This window comes from Ceratotherium simum, chromosome 3, assembly GCF_057802395.1.
Source record: "Ceratotherium simum simum isolate JZ-2026a chromosome 3, ASM5780239v1, whole genome shotgun sequence".
NCBI lineage: Eukaryota > Metazoa > Chordata > Mammalia > Perissodactyla > Rhinocerotidae > Ceratotherium > Ceratotherium simum.
The window spans coordinates 4,631,978-4,654,380 of NC_141902.1; the positions used below are offsets into that span (position 1 = coordinate 4,631,978).

Below are 22,403 nucleotides of genomic sequence, written 5' to 3' on the forward strand. Positions count from 1 at the left end.
ACATACATTATAATGGCTAAAGTTGAAAAGACTGACAATACCAAGTATTGGTGAGGATATAGAGTAACTGAAACTATCACTCACTGCTTCTGGGAGTGTAAAATGGGATTACTTTTTTAAAACAGCTTGTCAGTCTCTCATCAAGTTAAACATGCACTTATCAAATGACCTGGCAGTTCCACTCCTAGATGATTACCCAACAGAAATGAAAGCATTTGTCTATACAAAGACTTATGCACAAACTTTAATAGTAGCTTTATTTGTAATAGCCTCTGACTAGAAACAACCCAAATATCCATCAACGGGTAAATGGATAAACAACTTGTGATCTCCTCGTAAAATAGAATTTTACTCGATCATAAAAATGCAAAGAACTACTGATACACACAATACTATCGATGGATGAATGGATTTCAAAAACAATATGTTGAGTGAACAGAACTAGACACAGAAAATGCATACTTTATGATTCCATTCATATGAATTTCCTGATCAGGCAAAACTAATATTTAGTAATAGAAATTAGATTCTTGTTTAGCTGGGGCTGAGGGTGGAGTTGATTAATTACAAAGGGGCAGGAGGTAACTTTCAGCAGTGATGGAAATCTCCTATGTTTTGATTGGGGTGGTGATTACATTGTAATATATATATATATATATTTCTAAACTCATCAAAATCATCACTTAAAATGTGTGCATTTTATTGTATGTAAATTATACCTCAATAAAGTATTACTGAATAAGTGGATGATATTTGCCAATTAAGATAGATTTGGGAATAGGAAGTGTTTCATAATATGAATGGCATTTGTTCTATTTAATGTTATCGTGTATATAATTTTTCTAATCCATATTGTGTTAACATCTTCAAGGTAATTTTTTAAAATTGATTGCTCCTCAAGAATCCCTTGTTCCTTTTTCCTCCACTAACTTCTAAATTACTTTCCTTTAGATGGAGACACTAAACTGGTTGTCTTCACATCCCCTCCCCATGATAGCCACTATCATCTTTTCTCAATTACATCCCTTCCTTTTGGAGATAGTGACCGTTAGATTAAGAATATAGAATGACCTAATATGTTGGTAACAAAGGTCATGTATACAAGTTAAATCAGAAAGATGTGAACCAGGTTTTGGAGGATTACCATTTTGTAAGCGGGACTGTCTCTAGTGGGTAATAAAGGGAGGACAGAGAGATCAGCATAATGAGGTTGGCCATAGGATTCCCAAACTCACCGCTGCCTCCTATTGTTTTGAGTAGGCATTAGATCCAGTCAGTGGCGGATAAGAAGCAGTCTGAACACAAAGAGTTTCTCCTGAGAGAAAAGAACCTTCATAATATTCACGGACACCGGAGAAGAATAAAACAAAGAAACCCCAATGTAGAAATGCACACATGTGTATGTGAATATTATGTGTTTAGTATTTCTATTCTTTTCTTAAGGGTCTGTTTGGCACTTATTATGGTTGGATTTTTCAGTAGACGTTGGCTGGTAATAAAATGAGTCAGTGAAAGAATCAAAGGACTTTTAGTTCAGTGGGATCAGAGCCACGTCCCAAACCTCCAAGTGTCTGTTTCAGCACCTGGCCTCTCCCATCCCCCTGAAGGGGTGGTTAATGGATGAGAACAGTGCAAAACTTGTTCCAAAGGCATGCCGCAAACCAGACTTAAAGTGGTCAGGAGAGAGATTCCACAGACAATGGCCCACAACCTGACCCGTCATCTTTTCTCAAGGGAGATTTTGTGACAGAGTCATAAGTTGAGAAAGTTAATAGAGGTTTTCTTTTTATAAATTATTCTTGGGTTTCAGACTAGAGGATATAGCCAAAGTCTAATAATTTCACATTACTTAAGTGAGCATTACTTAAGAAATCACCTTCTTTCATCATTTTAATGAATTTTTTCTATTTCTAAAGAACTCAACAAAATGACAGTTACTGGAAGCCTCAGGATCTAACTGCAGGCACATGCCGGCTTTGCCGTCAGATTCCGAGCAGTGCTTCTTAGCAATATGATAGGAGCAGTTATTTGTGCTCTCATCTTTTTCTTGTGCTAGGAGTCACATTCACAGCTCTTTTGGTTATTTTTAGAGAGTCACAGTGATTCAGTTTCAATAACTAGTTTTCTTTATTCACGTCTAAATCCACTTTATTAATTCAAGTTATATATTTTGGAGAAAATAAATGTTCCTAGAAGGTAAACAGCATACCTTCTGGGCTCCTGTCCAGCTCACTTGAACACCTCCTGCTCTCTGCCTAAATGATAGTCAGCACATTCATATTCAGCAATGGACCACCCACATGTGCAGCAACAGCACTTGCCAAGAAGTTAATGTGGCCTATAAGTGCACCGTTGAACATTCAGTTCCCTCAGCCTGAGAGCCACTGTGTCACTTCATCCATCTGCTGCCCCTCCATGCACACATCCCAGCCAATGGGCCTTTAAATGAACACAGGCTTTTAGATGTTTTGCAACTGTTTTTAGGGAGTGTATAGCTTTAGGGAAGACTGAATACATTTATTTGCAGCTTATTATTTATTCATTATTTCCTGAGTTAATTGTTTAATGAAATACATGTAGTTCTCATTCTAGAGATTTAGTCCTTTATAAATTCCTGAGTTGATAGTACTTTCAGATGATATAATATGGCAAATCTGGTTGAGTCCCGGGGTAAATTTAAGTTTAATTAAATTGTAGTTTAAATTTCTGTACTCACAATGGTCAGAATAGGGAAGAAAGGATCCGTCTTAGATTAGTGGAAGAAGTGTCTTATCAGGAAATCCACTAGCTTGTACAGTATTTCTGTGTGAATTAGGAAAAAACTACCTCTTTCTTGAAGCAGATGTAGCTCCTATACCAGGGCACAAGTGGCTGCAAGAGGAATAGAGCCTAAATGCTCAATAGTGAGCAATCATATGCAAAGATGTCAGATGTTAGAGTGAAGAGGACTTTGGACAGCGTGGGTTCAGAACATAGCTTTGTTACTCGGTAGTTGTGGGTAAGTTGTTTAAGATCTCTAATCTTCACTTTCATTTTTTGTAAAAGGAAAATGATAAGAATATTCTCTTCCTGCAGGCGATTGAGATTTTTTTTTTGAGGAAGATTGGCCCTATGCTAACATCTGTTGCCAATCTTCCTCTTGTTTCTTTTTTCTCCCCAAAGCCCCAGTACATAGTTGTATATCATAGTTGTAGAGTTGTGGCTCTTCTATATGGGACGCCTCCTCAGCATGGCTTGATGAGCGGTGAGTAGGTCCACGCCCAGGCTCTGAACTGGCGAATCCTGGGCTGCCTAAGCGGAACACGTGAACTTAACCACTACGCCACCGCACCGACTCCAGGATTGGGAATATTAAAAACATAATGTATGCAAGTTGATTAGTCTGGTGCTTGACGGATAGCAAACACTAACAACGAAATTGCCTTAAAAAGTCATATTTTTGTCTGAGAGAGCAAGCATCAATTCTTCCTTAAGCCTAGAAAGAACTGTTTTATTCCCTAGATTAAGCTTTCTCCTAATGCTGTAGAAGCCGCAATTAGAATCTTTTCTGCGGCCAGGTGGAATACTGGCAGCAAGCTTACAGAGTCACGACAGGAAGCCTGCGGTGGAAAGCGTTCCATGAGAAGTTATCCATCTACACAGACGTGTTTGTGCTATACGAAGGGAAAAGAAAAATCCTTCAGTATCTGGTGTTACAAGACCGAACCAAAAATAAATTGAATGTCTACTACTACATTGTCTATGGGGTTTTCCCCTTCTTTGGACATACTGTATATCAAAATTTGTACATTGGTGTTTTTTTCACACACTGTTTCAGTTATATAATTCAGATTCATATAAAATTTCCCCACCTTGTACACAACCTCAAGGGAAAGGTGTGTTGCCTGCTCTCTGAGTGTCCCTTTTGTGGAAGCTGGAATAAGAAAGAAAGGGCAGGAAAGCCTGAAGTCATTGGCTTTGGATTCCATGTGGAAAGTCTTTTGGGGAGTCCCAGAGAAAGCGAGGGACAAGTTTTGGAAGCTGATAAAAATATGGGCCCTAGTAAAGAAGCAGAGGTTTTGGTTATTCCATATATTGTCTCATCAATACTCTCTTGCATATTTAAGGGGAATGCAGATAGCATTTCTGCTTCCTTTCTGGACCACGTAAGAATTAGCAATCGAGTTTCTAAATAAATGATTGCTAGACACTTCAGTGATTTGATCCTCCACCAGTATTTCTTAGGACGTGGAGGGTGAGCCAGGGGAAATAGAACTGGGCAGAGAGCAAGGGTGGACTCATCGTTGCTACAAAATGGGAGATTTGTTTACAAGGAGGCACTCGCTACAAAAGAGGAAATTTGTGCTTATCCCAGGAATCGGATACGGTGTATATTTAATCTTTTTCTGTGTCTGAATCTTGTGCAATTTAATGACATCTGTGGAATTTCTTCTGCAAACCTAATTATGTCTCTGCTCCCCATGCCACCGTGCACATGCATATGTATTCTAGAATTGGCTCCTTCACAAACATGGTTGTGATACATGAAAGAAGTGGCGTAACTCTGGAAGGGACAGCCTATAGATCTTCACATACAAGCAAAAGAGAATCACAAAGTCAAGCTAGAGCCAACGTTGTGACAGCCAAATGTAGCCCTCCAGATGGCTCCCCTGACATCGTGCTTCCCTCTCCCACTGATGATTGACATGTACCGTATATTAATGAAATGTTTTCTTAAATATAAAATGAATAAAAATAGGTTTGTATTCTCTCTGCCTTGGGAGTATTTGCTGCAATATTTCCAAAAAGAGAGATTTCTAATGATTTCATTTTATCATAATATTCCCAAAGTAATATATATTGAGGAAGGTAGGGATCAGACGCTCTCAGTTTGAAAGCCAGCTTTCTTTGTATATTTAGGTGAATGGTGTAGCGTCTTTTCCTTCCTACAAAATCTTCCTTTGGATCTTTTTGAGAGATGATCTGCAGACCAGACAAGGGCAGTAGTGTACATTAGTTTAGTGATTATGATGTTCTTATTAACTTTTAAGATTTGCAGTTCAAGTCAAGTAATATCCCTCTACATATTTGCCCTTCCCAAACTCTGTGAAAACTAAAATAAGTTAATATTTGTGAAAGTACTTTGTAAACTGTAAATTCCTATATAAATTTGAGACATAATTTTCATCCCTCAAGATTTTTCTTGCTTCATGAGATCATGGTTGTAGTGGTAAATTATAGTAGAATAACTTTTCAACAGCAACCCCAGACATATAATTCTGGTATGCATCTCATATGCGTGATAGGGTAGTGGCGAGCGAAGGCCCTTGGGCAAGCTCTGTAGTATACAGAGGGATAACTGAAGTACAGAATTAAAGAACTGCCTTTCCTTCTTTCTGTTCGTATAAGTCTTGCCTCCACCGGTAGTTAACCATCTTTATTCCCAGTGGGCCTCTCCAGATTATTTTTCTTTAGAACATGTCATTTTTATACACATAACACTTACATATTTCCAAGTAAAGTATCAATGGATATATAATTTTTATTTCAAAACTTTCTCTAAACTCTTCGCAATTTCCTATTTACGTGCCAAATGTGAAAGCTAATTGTTTCATCAAATCCAAATCATCTTCTAAAAATTTAAGACCAGATCCTAATCTAAGCCTATTTTGAAAAAAAAAATTCTCATATTATTCATATTTTGCATCATTTTTGGCAAAATACATTCAGGGTTTTAGAGTAGAAGAGTTATTCATTTAAGTTAAATGTTACATGGTAAACACGTGTATTTATTTTATATTACCCGAGACAACTATATATATTTGGTGCGTAAACCAGTAACTATTTTGTGTAAATATTTTCTTTCGTAGTCTGATGCCAAAAAGAGGTCAGAGGTGACTTGGTTGTGTTGAAATATTGCTTCATTAAAGTTTAAAGAAAATAAATGGGAAATCGTTTAAATTTGTCTAGTTTAGTTTTAGAATTGCTTGAAGTTCCTGTGCTTCTAAACAATAACAGTGAAACCGACTGTGGAACTCTTCCTAGAGAGTTTTATTTTACTTTCTTTTCTTTCTTTTTTGTTTTTTTTTGTGGGGGGGGGTACAGTGGGAGATTAATGTTTATTGAATCCTCACTATTTCCCCAGTGTTATGATAGGTATTTTATATAGACTCTGTGAAATAATTTACATAGAATACATTGTATTCTTGTATTTTGATCCATTTGGATCTCCAGAGATATTTTTTAACCAGCTAACTTCATAAAATATTTTTTTTTTTTTCTGCTAAGGAAGATTCGCCTTGAGCTAACATCTGTTGGTAATCTTCCTCTATTTTGTATGTGGGTCACTGCCACAGCATAGCTGACAAGTGGTGTAGGTCCGCGCCCAGGATCCAAACCCGAGAACCTGGGCCACTGAAGCAGAGCGTGCCAAACTTAACCACTACACCACGGGGATGGCCCCCATAATTGTTATTTTTGAGAACCAAAAACCTAATTGAAAGAGTCCTTACCAGTAACAAAATGAATCTATTATTATTATTTGCTGATACATTATATTCATTAATTCTTTATTGTATTAATAAAGAATCTTCACTTTAAATCACAGATCCCTGCTCTAATGAAATTATGAATTCTTCTGAGAAGTGTCTTAAACTGGGGGAGAATTTTTTCAATGAGAAACAAATCATGATAGCTTCTAACTGCTGTGAATATGTGTGGCTTGAGCATTTAGTGATTTGGTAAAACAGACCCTCTTTTTACAAGCAGTAATTACGAGCCATATTACTTCTGATAACCCAACTTGGTTGCCTACCTGTTTCAGTCTGAGTGATATGTTTCCTAATAATAAATGGCAGGTTCTTGGTAAATTATAGTCTTCGTGTCTGATCATTATTTTCATAGTTTCTGCCTCTTAGCAAATAGGCCTGGAGACCATCTTCTTCACCTTTATCTTAATGGCTTCTGCTTTCCTGAGGATTAAGGAAAAGGCTAAATTATTAATACATGAAGATGATTTTGGGGGAATTTATAAAATTGGAACTGGTGCTCATTCCACATTTCAAATATTGAAGTAAAAATGCTATTTTAATTTGGACAATTTGAACTCATTATAGTTAAATAATTTCCCAAGTATATATTTCTATAAACATATTTCCTCTAAATATCCAATCATTTCAGAAGTATCTGTAAAGGAAAATTGAATTATATGATAGCATGTTGAGCAAACTATAAAAAGACTAAAAAATTAACTTTCTCTTCCCTAGAGTGTAAATATTTATGTTAACATGACCTTATCAAAGCTCTCTAAATAAGGTTTTAAACTACAATCAGAAGTAAAAACATGTAAATATGATATTAATTTTACAGCAATGATCCCATTTTATTTTCTCTTTGCAAAAATCATCCTAAATATTTTATCGATGGACTGACATGAAAAACACAGGCATGCCTCTGGAAGGTTATTCTTGGCCAGGAGCATTAAATTTATTTCATGGCTGTAATTAAATTAAAATGGTTTTATTTAGAGATACTATCAAAAATACCACAGTTCTGATTTTTTAAAAATGTGTATGCAAATGAGAATTGAAACATTAGGATTGTTCTAAAACAACAAAGCTATGATTACTTTATGTTGCTTAGTCTCCTCTACTGGCCCCAATTATATTATGTCTAAATCTGGGACAGGGCCTCTAATCAGAAAAAGAAAAATAATCTTATAGAAAATGTTTTCTGGCATTCTTATATATTGGTACAACATTACAACGTGTTTTCCTAATTAAATGCTAAGTGTTGTAGTACTAATGAGTATCAGAGAGGGGCAGAGTCATTAAAGGAAGGAAGGATGGTCATGATTTGAGTACCAAAGGATGGATAAGAATTGAAAAGCAGATAGAAATTACACCAGGAAAGCGTTTTGGTTTAAGGGGTCAAGACATGTGAGGTTAAAACTAGAGTTTTAGAAACTTTCAGTCATTGGCAAACTGAGTCACTAGAATGTAGGCAAGAGAAACGCAGTCAGAGGAGAAGTTCACTGATTCATTCATTCAACAAACACTGAGTTAGAAGTCTTCTGTTGGTGTGAAGTGATAATAGTGAAATTAGATGTTATTGGAATAAACTGTAATAGTTACAAACAATAGACAATCTACAAGATGAATCTGCAAATGCAAAAGAGAAAGGAGGCAAAGATGAGTGGGGAAGGTTTCCTTTTGTAAAGGAATTTAGCCATAAATCCCATAAGGCTCGTTTCCAGGTTCTATTGTATTTCCTTTCTAAAGACACTTTACACATATTATTAGGAATTTATAAGTTCATAAAGTAAATTCATGAACATATATTTGTTGAAAATATTGTTCTAGTGACAGGATTTTTTTAAACGATGCTGAAATTTATTTTAAGTTTTTCCAGATAGGAAATAGTAGCATTAACTTAATACAGATTGTTTTCAATAAAGTCATTTTTGGAAAGTGAGAAACCTATTTCTTTAGCAGTTTTATTTTGAAAAGGCATAATCTACAAAAGAAATCGTAATGTGGGGCCAGCCTGGTGGCGTAGTGGTTAAGTTCGCGTGCTCTGCTTCAGTGGCCCGGGGTTCGCAAGTTCTGTTCCCGAGCATGGACCTGTGCACCGCTTATTAAGCCATGCTGTGGCAGGCGTCCAGCATATAAAGTAGAGGAAGATGAGCGTGGATGTTAGCCCAGGGTGGATCTTCCTCAGCAAAAAGAGGAGGATTGGCAACAGATGTTAGTTCAGGGCTAATCTTCCTCACCAAAGAAAAAAAGAAATCATAATGTAACCAAAGCAACTAAACCTTATACTTGAGAAAATTTTAAAGCTTTCTATAGAGATCCCAGTGATTTGTAAAGACTGACAATATTGTCAATAATTCTGTTATGTAGCCAATCAATAAACCTGCTCTCCAGGGCTGTAAATTCTAAGGAATGTCTTAAGTACTAAAGTGTGGTCATTGGGCAGTCTGCCTTGGTGTGGTATTCACAGCTCTGACTCCAGCAGAAGAAAATGGATCCACGTAAGGGATGAATAAAACCATATATGTTGCAATTTAAAAATAGTGTCATAGCAATGACTGGTCATTTGGAAACACATTGGTTGTCTCTAAATAAGAAGGCAAAGTCTAGATAAGCACTTCTGTGTCTCAAGTTCAAAGGCATTTCACCTAAATGATTTAGTTGGGTTATAAATTGTTGCACGTCTTGTAATTTTTTTTTACGAGCTCTAAACAGTCATTAACTGAGAGATGTTGTCGTTGACTTCACAGCTGTCTAATTTAGTTATGTTTCTGTTTCCTGCACACATATTGACAAGTTATCACTGTTGAACAAACTCTTGATGACATTCAGTTTTATTGTTGCTGTGACATTAACCTTAATTCTAAGATAAATTGTTCTTTATCAAATACAATAGTTTTTTTTAAGTATTGCTTCATGTTTTCCATTTCTTCTTCATATTAATTTACCACCTTTCTAGTCAAAAGAGAATAGACAGACTCGGGGCCGGCCCCGTGGCATAGTGGTTAAGCGTGTGCGCTCTGCTGCTGGCGGCCCGGGTTCGGATACTGGGTGCGCACCGATGCACCACTTGTCAGGCCATGCTGAGGCAGCATCCCACATAAAGCGGAGGAAGATGGGCATGGATGTTAGCCCAGGGCCAGTCTTCCTCAGCAAAAAGAGGGGGGTGGCATGGATGTTAGCTCAGGGCTGATCTTCCTCACAAAAAAAAAAAAAAATAGGCAGACTCCATCAATTTAGTAATAATTCCTTGTTACTTCACTTCATAAAATGTTCCTTTGACTTCACAGAATTAAACCTTTTTTGTCCTCAAAGTACTACTCATGCCCCTGCTTTCATGACACTAACTTTTACACTGCTTTGAATCAAAACAGTAAACTTTTAGCAGAATGGACCCCAGGAGGGCACGTAATTCTTCACCCCTCTTCCAGGATGAGATGCATAAAGTCATTTCCATCTCGGGTGGGGACTCGAGTGTCCGTTCAGTCTCTGAAGATTGAAGATTCAGGAGTCCACCCACAGGACCCAGAGGAGGACAAGTGCTGATTGTTTATCTGTAATGATTTTTTAATTACTCAGCCTTTCTTCATTTCCCAAATCACATCCTTTTTTGGAGACAGTATCCTCTTACTGGTTTCCTGCCAAGGGTTTCTCACATATCCAATCCATTCTCTTCTTTCCCACCAGTTATAGTTATAAAATATAAAGTGGATTTATATCATATTCCTGATTAAATACTTGCAAAGATCCCCATTTCTGTAGAAGCATTTCTTTTCTTTTCTTTTCATTATGACTCAGAACTCATTAATGTGAGAGAGAGTGATTTTGGTTGCAGCAAGTGCATGTTCTTTCTTCTGCCCTGTGGAGGAATGACAGAGAGCTGCAGATTGTTTATTGTATATTTTGTCTAATAGATCGTGATGAGTTATCCACTACCTTAGCCAGTGTCTGTGTCTAAATGCTGTGTGACTCTGACCCCAAAGGCGCTTGACGGTGTTAGTTAGCTGCACTGAAAGTGCACCCAGGCAGAGAGCTGTGATTCCTGTGATTTTCAGGCTTTTTTTTTTAATCAGTGCATCATCAGTGTTTAAGTTTGCCATGGATCTCTATAGCTATGCTTCTTGGACTAATAAATTTACATTTGAAAAGTTTTAAATTGTTTTATCATTTTTTTATACTTTGCAAGTGTATTTTTGTGAAATTCCTTTATTATTATCACTTTGATTATTAATTTAGTTCTCATTCAATTCTTTGATACTGAGTTCTGTTCATGCGGGGAAATGAAAATCAGTAGATTCACTATAAAATCTTTTCTCCTACTTAAGTGTGTACGGGTTAAAATAATTTGAGAATAAGTGGAGCGTATGGTAAATATCAAACATCTTATCATACCAAACAAGACACTTCGTAACTTAGCACTGACCTGTTCTTCCTCTCTTATTCAAGCATGTGCGTTGTGTCAGCCATTGTAGTAAGCGCTGATGAGACTATCCCTGTTCTTCAAAAGTGCATAGTTTGGTTGGAAAGATTTGCACTGCATGTTGCAACCATAGCAGATCTTGTGGTAGTTCTAAAATATTATCTATAATATATTCATTTTTCTCCACCTAAGGCCATGCTTTATTTCTTCTCTTCTTTATCCCTCCATGAGCCACCCTCGCCTGTCTGAGGAATTTCTTTTCCTTTAAGATCAATAAAGATGTCAAATGTGTCCCCCATGAAGCCTACCTTTGGTCCCAATACAGAGTATCCATTATTCTTTTGTAGAAGGTCCCATAGTGTTTGTTTACTGTTCACTATTGTATTTCTTCAATTGGTTTAAGCATACTTATAAATTCCGTTTCATTTTCTGTTACCTGTAGTCTAACCTGCTATTTATTGGCTTTCTTAGTCACTCATAGTGGAACATTTTCTTGTGTGTTAATAATGTATTTTGAATTCATATTCATTGAGGTTTGATTTGGAGAAATTCTCTGCAGTCTAACTTGAGAGCATGTCTTTCAAGAACAAGTTGGTATTGGATCTATCCAAGCACTCCAGTGGTATGACTAGCCAAGGATGATTTTTTGTTAATGTAAATATTTTTTCATCTTCCCATGCTGGTGCAGGGCATTTTTTTCCTAGTCTACCCTATGTCTGAGATTGCTGTTTTTACTGATCTCGATCGTATGTGGTGGCCTCGTTCCCAACTTCCCATCTTGCACTGGCCTATTAAACTCATTTCCTATGGGCCTAAAATTCCAGCTCCCAGGGGTACCAAGACCAACAATACTCCTTTTCTTTCAAAACTCTTATTCAATGTCTGGTTTTCAGTTCTTTGGTTTTGACCCATGTGGAATAATTCCCTTTCTTACTTGCAAGCTTACATATGCATCCAGAAAAGATTTTTGTTATACTTTAATCCAGCATTTTTAGACTAGGAAAATGACATGTCATAGCTTCTTAATATCTCTTTTACTTTGAGCTTTATGCATAAAATCATATATACATATTTTTTTTAGTGAGAAAAATTAGCACTGAGCTAACATCTGTTGCCAATCCTCCTCTTTTTGCTGAGGAAAATTAGCCCTGAGCTAACATCTGTTGCCAATCCTCCTCTTTTTGCTGAGGAAAATTAGCCCTGAGCTAACATCTGTTGCCAATCCTCCTGTTTTTGCTGAGGAAGATTAGCTCTGAGCTAACATCAGTGCCCATCATCCTCTACTTTATATGTGGGATGCTGCCACAGTGTGGCTCAACAAGTGGTGCGTAGATCTGCACCCAGGATCCGAACCTGTGAACCCCAGGCTGCCGAAGCAGAGTGCACAAGCTTAACCACTTTGCCACTGGGCTGGCTCCCATAAAACCATATTTTGAAACCTCAACTTAATCACTTTTCAAAAACTATTTGCAAAATAGAGTAAATGCACTTTTATATAAGTTCTACTTAAAATTTTGAACAATTAAATTTTTTCTCTATGTATATATTAAAAATATTTTAAAATCCAAGATCTGTATATAATCATACACAATGTATCTAAAACTTATCTGCCAGTTTAGATAATAAATGTTCTAGATCAGTTAGTCTAAGAAAATTTGAACTGGAACAACATTGCATAAAAATAAAACTAGAATATAAAAGAAAAAGAAAATTTTCTTGACATGCTTGCTGGAAGGAGAAAAAAATGCCTAGAGGATAAAAAAGAAAAAAAATATTATGAATTCTTTCCCTGTTCAACCAGCAGATGTCATGTTTGGTTGTCAGAGCCTAAGATTATTATACGGATATGTCCTTGATATTCCTGTGTGCATCTGACAAAATGAGGGCATAAATGTTAAATAGGATTAGCTCTGAAATCAGAGAAGAAATTCGTGGGGCTTTTGTTACTTTTAAGATACATTTCTCAAATGAAATTAGAGATTATTTTCCTTTGTAAAGTTTATCCAAAGGAAATTTAGCACAAACTATGCTCTGAGACACAAGTGAGTACATCTATATTTAACTATAACTACTCAAAATTATTTTTATCAGTAATTTTTTATAACTAATCAATATTATTTATGCACCATCTAAAAACACATTTTCCTCTTTTAATTCTAAAGTGGTGCAATTATTCAACTAAAATAAACTTTCTCTATTTTTTTTAATTTCATGAATAAAAATGAAAATTTGTAATGTGTCCTGTTATATTTGATTATTTGTTTATATCAACTTACATATATCATCCCAATTTCTACTCTGTCTCTAAATTTCTCTATCTGTCATATAAGACATTAGGATAGATGATCTCTAAATTATTTTATAATCTAAAGTTCCATGAAAAATTATTACATTTTATGCAGATATGTCAATGCAGATAAAATAAAATATTTTAAAAATACATTGAAAAGCCTTTGTAATAGTCTGCAATTAAATATAAAGATGATGGTAGAATTTTACATTAAAACTTGATCTGTTTGGAATATTTAAATGATGGTTAGATTGTAGCTTAATTTTTCACAATGTTGAAAATAGATCTTAATAAACAAATTCATATTATTTACAAGATCATGAGGATTTTTTTTTGACTTCAGAATCAAACTACTTCAATCATCTTAAAAGTATTTATTTAGATGAACAATTAGACCTAGAATTATATCAATTTGCATTTATGACATGCAGCCCATTACCCTCCTGGCAGTGAACAAAAAGCAGGATTAGACTACAGATAATAGAAACATGAAATGGAATTTGTAAATAAGTATGCTTAAAACAATTGAATTGATACAATAAACAGCAGGCACGTGTTTCATAGCACCCTAGCGATTTGAGACTGAGAGGTACCTTAATGGCCATCTTGCGGACAGTCACCCATCTCAGCCCTGCTAAATGGTTACTAAGTTATTACTAATTGCCTCCAGTGAAGGGATAATCACAGTTTATTGAGCTAGGCCACTCCGTATTCAGAGAGGATTGGTAGAACAGTTCTAAGTCAAAATATGTAGCCCTTTAATAGCCACTCACTGGTATTCATCTTATTTCATAGATCTGTTAAAATTTAATCTGATATTCTTTCCCTGTAAATAGAGTTTCGGCTCTTACTAGACTCCATTTGCCGATTTTTTTAGAGATTTTTTTCTCTTCCATGCTGAATATCTTCTGGTTGTGGCTCTATTCTCTCCGTTTTTCTATTTGAAGGCATCATTCATTTTATGAAAAAAGTGATGCTTAGAACTAAATCTGATATCCCTTGTATTTCAACCTTGGTTAAAAAACAAAAGGAACCACCCATCCCCCCACCAAAAAAACCCCATTGAGACTCTTACCTGCTCAATTCAATCTAGACACCACTCTCTAAGGAAAACACTCTAGGTTTACGTTAACTTAAGGAGCTCATTACTTCATTTATAGGTTCTGGATGCTTATTTTCAATCAAGACTCCTAGCTCTTTAACTAGGTGATCACTAAATGCACTTCCTCAACAACATCTTGAGAAATTTGGTCCCCAATACCAGTTGTCAATGATGTTTTGGGTATTGTTTCTTTCATTCAGTATATTGTTTTCCTCTCATCTGGATTTTGCTTTTAAGCATTGTGAACATGAACTCGTACTATCATTTAGTGATAAGTAAAAATATCATACAAGATAAAAAGTAACAAAATGAACGTGATGGCTCTTTTCTAGAGACCTCCCTCTCTGCAAGATTCTTTGTACAGAGTTAATAATCCATTTTCAATTCAACTGAATGAATATTCATACAAAATTTTTCTTTAACGCACACATGTTGGTGTAGGAGACTTTTCCAAATGTTACTAAAGTTCAGATATTTAATTCAATGTACAGTAGTCCCCCCTTATTGGTGGCTTCTCTTTTCACGGTTTCAGTTATCCATGGTCAGCCAATCAAAATACATCTGAAAATATTAAATGGAAAATTCCAGAGATAAACAGTTCATAAGTTTTAAATTGCAAGCCATTCTGGGTAGCTGTGATGAAATCTCTTGTTGTCTGGCTCTGTCCTGCTGGGGATGTGAATCATCCCTTTGTCCAGCGGATTCACTCTGTACACACTCCCTGCCCAGTGGTCATTTAGTAGGCGTCCCCGTTATCAGATCGACTGTTGGGTATGCCAGTGCTTGTGTTCCAGTAACCCTTATTTTACCTAATAATGGCCCCAACGCGCAAGAGCAGTGATGCTAGCGATTCGGACATACCAAAGAGAAGCCATAAAGTGCTTCCTTTAAGTGAAAAGGTGCAAGTTCTTGACTTAATAAGGAAAAAAAGAAATCGTGTTCTGAGGTTGCTAAGATCTACAGTAACTTTTATGACAGCACATTGTTATAATTGTTCTATGTTCTTATTAGTTATTTTTCAGCTCTTACTGTGCTTCACTTATAATTAAACTTTATCATAGGTGTGTGTCTGTACAGGAAAAAACAGTGAATACAGAGTTCAGTACTATCTGTGGGTCCAGGCATCCACTGGGGGTCTTAGAACATATCCCCCGCAAATAAGGGGGGACTGCTGTATTTAATTTTACTAGTAAACTTGTCAAAAATTACATTCAGTTCGTCTGACTTTACGTTTTCCTAGTGAACTTCTCCAGGGAAATAGAGACCATCACTTTCATTCTTAGTGTTCAAAATCCACCCTTAACTATCTAAACATTATTATAAGTTTTTATGAATCAACTCTTCTACAACCCCTAGATGATAGATGACTAGTGGTGAAGAAATATGCAAAACCAGGTAAGAGAAGTTCCTGCATACAGGAACCCAGGAGGACGTTTAATATTGAACCTAATTTTTTAAAAAAGGAAAAACAGAAAAGATGTTGAATGAGGACTGATAAATGTGCAACTTATTAACTCATCATCCAGTAAGAATTGCAAAGCTATTTGAAAAGTTTGAGAAAGAAAATATAAGTGATTTCTATGAGGACAGAGTCCATACCTCCTCATTCGTTGTATCCCCAATGCCTAGTACACTACCTGGCATTTAATAGGCTCTCACTAAATATTGTTGATTCAATAAATAAATCTATTTATTTATTATAGAAAAATAAATGAAAAGTGAGAAAAATGAAAGATGTGAAAAAAATCTATATTTCAGAATATCAGGACATTGGACCCATAATTCCAAATGGTCTGTGCACTTTTCAATTTGGCAATCAAAACAAAGCTGAGATGGTTTATATATGTTGTGTACACTATATGCACTTCAGACACCCTTAAAATCTAAATAAAAGCTTTTTTATTATTGACCAAAGTTCTTGTGTTATCGTTAAGTTTTTGTTTGGTTAATTTCAAATTTATTGACCAAAGACACAGATAATATAAACACAAATTTTCATTTTTACTGATTTTTTTTTTGACAGAGTTGATCACTGACTTGCTGATATACTTCTTTTGACTTCTAGGATGCCCCAGGTTTGATTTTCCTCCTGGTTATTCTGTCTCAGGCCTTTGCGGGGGCATTGTTACCTCCTCCCATATCTCAACTTTGGATTGCCCTGGGGTCAGACCTTAGTCTTCTTCTCTATCTACTCACACTCCCTTAGAGATCTCTTTAGTCTCATGGCTTTAAATTTAAAATTTATCTATATACCCATGGTTTGCAAAATTACATCTCCAACCCTGGCCCTTCTGAGTTCTAGACTAGTACATCCCACTTGATGTCTCCATTTAGATCATTCAAATTGTGCAAAAATAACTTCGTGGTCTCCTCCCCGCCCCCCACTTTGATCCTACCATAGCTTTTCATCTTAGTTGATGGAAACTCCATTCTTCCAGCTGCTTAGGCCAAAAAACTTGTAGTCATCCATGGTTCTTCTCTTCCTCTCACACCGCTCATCCAATCAAGCAAGAAATCCTCATGCCTCTATTCTCAAAATTCTCCAAAAAATTCATTAGATTTTAATAAAGTGACTTTTCAAATACAAGAATTACTTATGGAACACATAGTAGAACATGGTACAAGGACCAAAAAGAATAAGTATATTTCACTGTAATCTGTCACCATTCAAATTTAAGCACTCTCTCTGTTTTTAGGAAAGGCCTATGCTCCAGAATTCTATTACGATACCTACAATCCTGTGTGGCAGAACAGACACCGAGTTTATTCCTACAGTCTACAGTGGACACAGATGAATCCTGACGCAGTAGATCGGATTGTGGCATACCGGTTGGGTATCAGGCAGGTGAGAAATTTAATCGGTGTCTCTTTTTTCCTTTGTGATCCTCCGTGAAGACCTTGTTACTATGATTTGTTGATATAAATTTTTAATCACTTTGCGTGAATTCCAGAATATATTTTACTGTAACAAAGATAATATCACTCTACACAGAACTGTTCCAAATTATTTACAAATCTTTGAAATTAATTTATGCATTTTCCACTATGACAGCTGACATATTAAAGTGACATCCTTTGAGCTTTCTGAAATCCTTCATCACTAGATATGCTGTAGAAATTACATGGTATAATTGCTGTGAAAGAAACTTATGTAAGATGTGCTCACACTTACCTATACTGTATAATTCGTTATTTCCTAAGAAGCTAGAAGTCCTACATATTTTTACCCTAAGGGGTTCAAAGTTACATAGGATGTTTTAGAAGTTAATTTAATATGTCTGAAGAATAGAAATATTTTAGTAAAATGAGAAGAAACAATCAAGTATGCTATTTTCCTAAGGTAGCTGAAGATCATGGGTTATGTGAAAATATTACATCTTTTTCAAATGAACTACTGTTAAACTCAGTTATCCTTTGTTGGTATAAATCACATTTTTGAAATTTAAGTGTAGGTCTTTACATTGTTTCCTGTTACGTAGTATGTTTTCTGGGATGACTGTTTCAGCATAACAAAACGTTTTTGAAGATTTATTTGATTACCACGTAATCTATTAGCGTTCCCTCACAACTTTGCATTATCCACGGATTTGTCAAGTGTCTTTTTTACTTCCTTAAATAAATCACAGAATAGCATTTTGAGTTTGGACAGTAGAAAGGACAAAATTTGCTTGGAGAAAAATTGATCAACCACCAGCAACCCACTCAGTTGTACTATCATAAAACCAATGTATTTCTATCTTGTTCACAAAGTTATAATGAAAGGCTATGTAAGATACCTCATTCAAATTAAGATGCATTGTGAACTGAATATTCTTATCCTACATGTCTAATAACCTAAAAAAAAAGTCTTTTCCTAGTGAATACTTCCTGACATCTGATAATCACTGCTTTCTTGTGTCAGTGTTCACAGGTCACTGACAGAGCAGACAGCAGTGCATCATTCAGAAAATTCTCTGTTATTATCCTTCATTTACTTCGGTTCCTAAGGAAATCTGAATTCCAAATAAATCAATTCCAAATCCATATCAAAATTATTTGTTCTACTTGTTCTAATTTGATGATAATTTTCCTTAATAGAGAAAATATAAATAAAAAAAGAGATTAGCAGTTCTTTCTCCCTCAGCTTGCGGGATTATCCCTTTTTTTTTTCTTTTCTTAACACAGCTGATATTTTTAGATCTTTCGTATTTGGAGCATCTTAGAGCACTCTTGACTTTAGACATCACAGACTCATTTTCCAAGTCCTTACCACCTGATTGGGTCATTCACATTCACTTTTTATTGTCTATGTTTTTGAAAACACTAATATCCAAATACAAAACTGCTATTTATAAAATTAAATTATTTTTTTAGGTGTCTTTCCTTTTTTCTGGTTACAGGTTTATTTGCAATATTAGAGTCAGAATTTCATCTTTAGTCTCTCATTTTCTTCCTCAGTTATATTTTCTTAGAATATCTGGATACCTGCCCATTGCTCCTTGTGTGATGAAGGGCTATCTGTTTCACATCTGCAGAATTTACCCAACTCCGCTCATCATTCCTTTCCTTTCCTCCAGCATTCCTCAAAACTTTTGTTCCCAGTGTCTCCATTGTGTATGCAGGTCACCTTCTCTAAAAGTCAAATTTAACAAAAAGTGGTTACTATTGGAGGCTTGCCCCTCAGCTAGCCAGATTTCAGCAGAATTGGACTTTCTCCTAAGAGGGATCCAACTAGTTACAGCCCTTCCTTTCATCTGTATCTTGTACTCATTATTAATAAACTACCTTCTGTAATATTTTTTTCTAGATTTGCTATGCTATTTTCCTATGACAGTTTCTCTTTTTTGATTTTCCTTTCCTAACATGAGCGTCTCCTCTAAATTCCTGTCTGTTTTTCTTGATCATTAAATGATCTGCATTGACACAGGTTTCCCAGGCACGGTGCTGTTCTTGGTCGACAAATCAGTGAGATAATTTCCCCCTACTCTGCTGCTTTAGAATAAATTACATACGTGTGCATATGTGTGTATAAATTTCCCCTAACTAAAATTATGAATTCCAAACACATCTGCCTTCCAGTTTTAGCCAGTTCAGCCTTATCATTTTTTAGCTGTAGAACCTTGAGCAGATTTCTGAACATCCCTAAGCCTAGGTTCCGACCTTGTAAATTGGAGATAGTGATATCTGTTGGGCAATTGGAGTGTGGAGGGGAAAACACCCCCCTTGTCCCACAGTCCAGGTTCCCTTGTGCAGGGCACTCCTGGCACAAACATCCGTGGCAGCCCTTACACTCATCTGCCAGGGGTGTATAAGGATTAAAAAGAGTGCATTTTAAGAGCTTAACGTGTCTACTATTTTTATTTTAGTTTTATTTGGTACACTGTATATCCTAGGCCTAACTATAATTCCAAGCCATGATTTTCACAAAATAATTCCTAGACTTTTTTTTCACTATGACGTTTTTATTTCAAACCTATTGTCCTCCGTAATATCCATTTTACTGATTCACATTTTTCTGTTCCACTTGGAGTCTTAGTTTAAAGCCTTCTTGATCGGATCAGTAAGCCTGCAGCTAATACTGTTGTTTCCAGGTTTGTGAGATTCATGCTATCCACTGGTGGAAAACCTATTTCTGGTGTTATCAACCGTGGTCCAGAAGACAATCCCTTTTTCTTGCACAATTTTTGAAGCTAACTCTTTACTCGTTGTAGCTTTCTTTTGTGGGCTTCTTTGTTCTTAAGATTTTCTTTTATATTTAGAAATAAGTATTATTTTTTCCTAGGGTACTTTTTTGTATTTCTCTATTTTAATTGGTAATTTTACTCATATACTATGTCTTGCCATGGGAGAGAGATTTTGATATATCTTTTGGGGAGGTCTCAATAAAGAGCGATGGCCTTGTGCTGTTCTGCCAATGTGAACAGGAACCTGACGATTGTAGATACAGTGTAAGAACAGAAGGGGCATGTATACACACTTCTCTTTCCCACTATCATATTCTTTACACTTAACCCTTATGTGAAAAATCTTTACATGCAAAATGGCCTCAATAGACAGCATTCCTTTTGAAGATCCCTTATTCACAAAAGTTAGGATGATAGAGCAAAAGCAGTCTCGATACAATGAAATTAATATAGTTCTTTAAGAATATCTCCCCTGTTTAATAATAGGAAAGAAAGGTATTAATGTAAAATAAGATTATATTTTTATATTTTCTTATAAAATTGAGATTCCTTCTTCCTCAGGTATGTACATTTAGATATCAACATTGTTTAAAGCTAATCAGATACCAGTATTTTTAAAAATCACTCTTGAATTCTGATCTGATGATCATTGTAATAAAGATTTTATATTCCATGTATATGGCCTTTTTCATCTCCCAAGCTGTCTCAGAATCTTGAATCAGTGAACTTTTGAATGTAACCAACCTAACTTGAATGATAAATAAACAATGTTAGGAGTGTAACCTAAGCAATATAAGTTTAATAAATGGATTTTCTTCCCTAATAATTAGTATTTATGTCTTTAATTATGAGACCAAGTTTTCTTAAATTGATTATTAATAATTTATGTTACATATTTTGTGATTTTTAAAGTGTTATTATTTTAGCCTATATTTTAACTTTGAGTCTATATATCTAAATAATTTCTTCTATCCGTAAACTATCTAGGTTATCTAGTGCAAAATACCTCCCTTTTTAATATCAAACATGGCCTTAGTTATGCAGTACAATGCTGTATTAGATGAATTCCGAAAGGCAAATTTGATCCTTTAAGGCTAATGACAAATTCAGTTCTAAAGAACCCTACTTTGTTTTTAATCCGAAAACTATTAGAAATCTTATTACCTATTCTTAAATAAGATTATCAAGTCACCGCTGGATTGGAGTGGTAAACTGAACCCAGCATTCCTCCAGCTATGTGGTAAAATTATTTGACTCTTTTGGTTAAATTACATGGTTTCTATTTAAATATGATGAGGAAAATTGTCTCAGAATTTGAGTATTGGCTTATACACTTTTCTTAAAAATGTGTCTAGAAAAAAAGCACTGGAATTCTGGAATGACTGCTTTAAGAAACTTACAAAGAAAACAAATATATCATGTGAAGTTAAAAAATTAATGTATGGAAAAAAAGTTTTCTCAAAATCTTGATGTCTTTAAGTTATACTTATTAGGCTCAGTTAAGCAATTGCTTAATCTCCTTAGACAGCTACTAGCCTCCCAATTATTTGCTTCATTTGTTGATTAATAGGGAAGAGAAAAAGGTTATTTGAATGTCTGCTCTCCTTGGTATCTGAGGAATTAAGAAATAAGCATAACTGTTTCTAAGTTATCTGAACATACCAAATAACATAAACACCATTCGACTCCTTTTGAAACATACACAACTATAGTTTCTAATAATAAAGGATTTTAGGGTTTTATACAGTTTTTTTTTTTATATTCTGCCATAGAGACAGAATGAATGTGACTTTTGACGGTCATCTTTGGAAAGTAGATAGTTTATTGAATAAAATACATTAATTTCCCTATTCCTGTCTTCTTAAGTCATGAAATATTAAAATGCTTAGAATTATCATATTAATTTGCTCACTCAGTCAATAAAACTTTGAGTGAATTAATTGTATAGTGATTACTAGCATTTAAAAGAAGTATTGTCCTCAACATCTTGTCAAAATAAGTGCTGTAGTAGGAATATGTACAAAATGCCACAGAGACGTATATGGGAGCAGTTAGTACTGCCAAGTAGTGGGGTTCAGAGACGTGATCACCAAGGTGGAGACATGTTTGTTAGTTTTTATAGGTTTATGTTAAAATTTTCTTCATAAATAGTAATCATCAATAATGACTAATCAAGAAATCACTAATCACAAATACACTTTTTGGTATAATTGATTATTGGATGAATTTTATTATAAATTTCATTTTGGTCTTCATACATGTGACTATAATGACTGAGCTATAGTTTATTTTCCTTCCATTTAAAACATTTTTTGTTATTTTATTAAATAATTCATCATTTATTATTATTTATCAGAAGCCTAATATTATAATAGATCATAGTAATTAAAAATGTATAAATTTATTATATACATAAATG

General features: G+C 35.2%; 1 protein-coding gene across 1 annotated transcript in view; it reads left to right on the forward strand.

The window, feature by feature from the left end:
* Positions 1-22,403, forward strand: part of MDGA2 (MAM domain containing glycosylphosphatidylinositol anchor 2) — a 791,668-nt gene that overhangs the window by 674,308 nt on the left and 94,957 nt on the right. Inside the window, exon 10 of the mRNA XM_004436360.3 lies at positions 17,018-17,166. Within this exon, the coding sequence (XP_004436417.2) occupies positions 17,018-17,166 (149 nt within the window). The remainder of the gene's footprint in view (positions 1-17,017; positions 17,167-22,403) is intronic.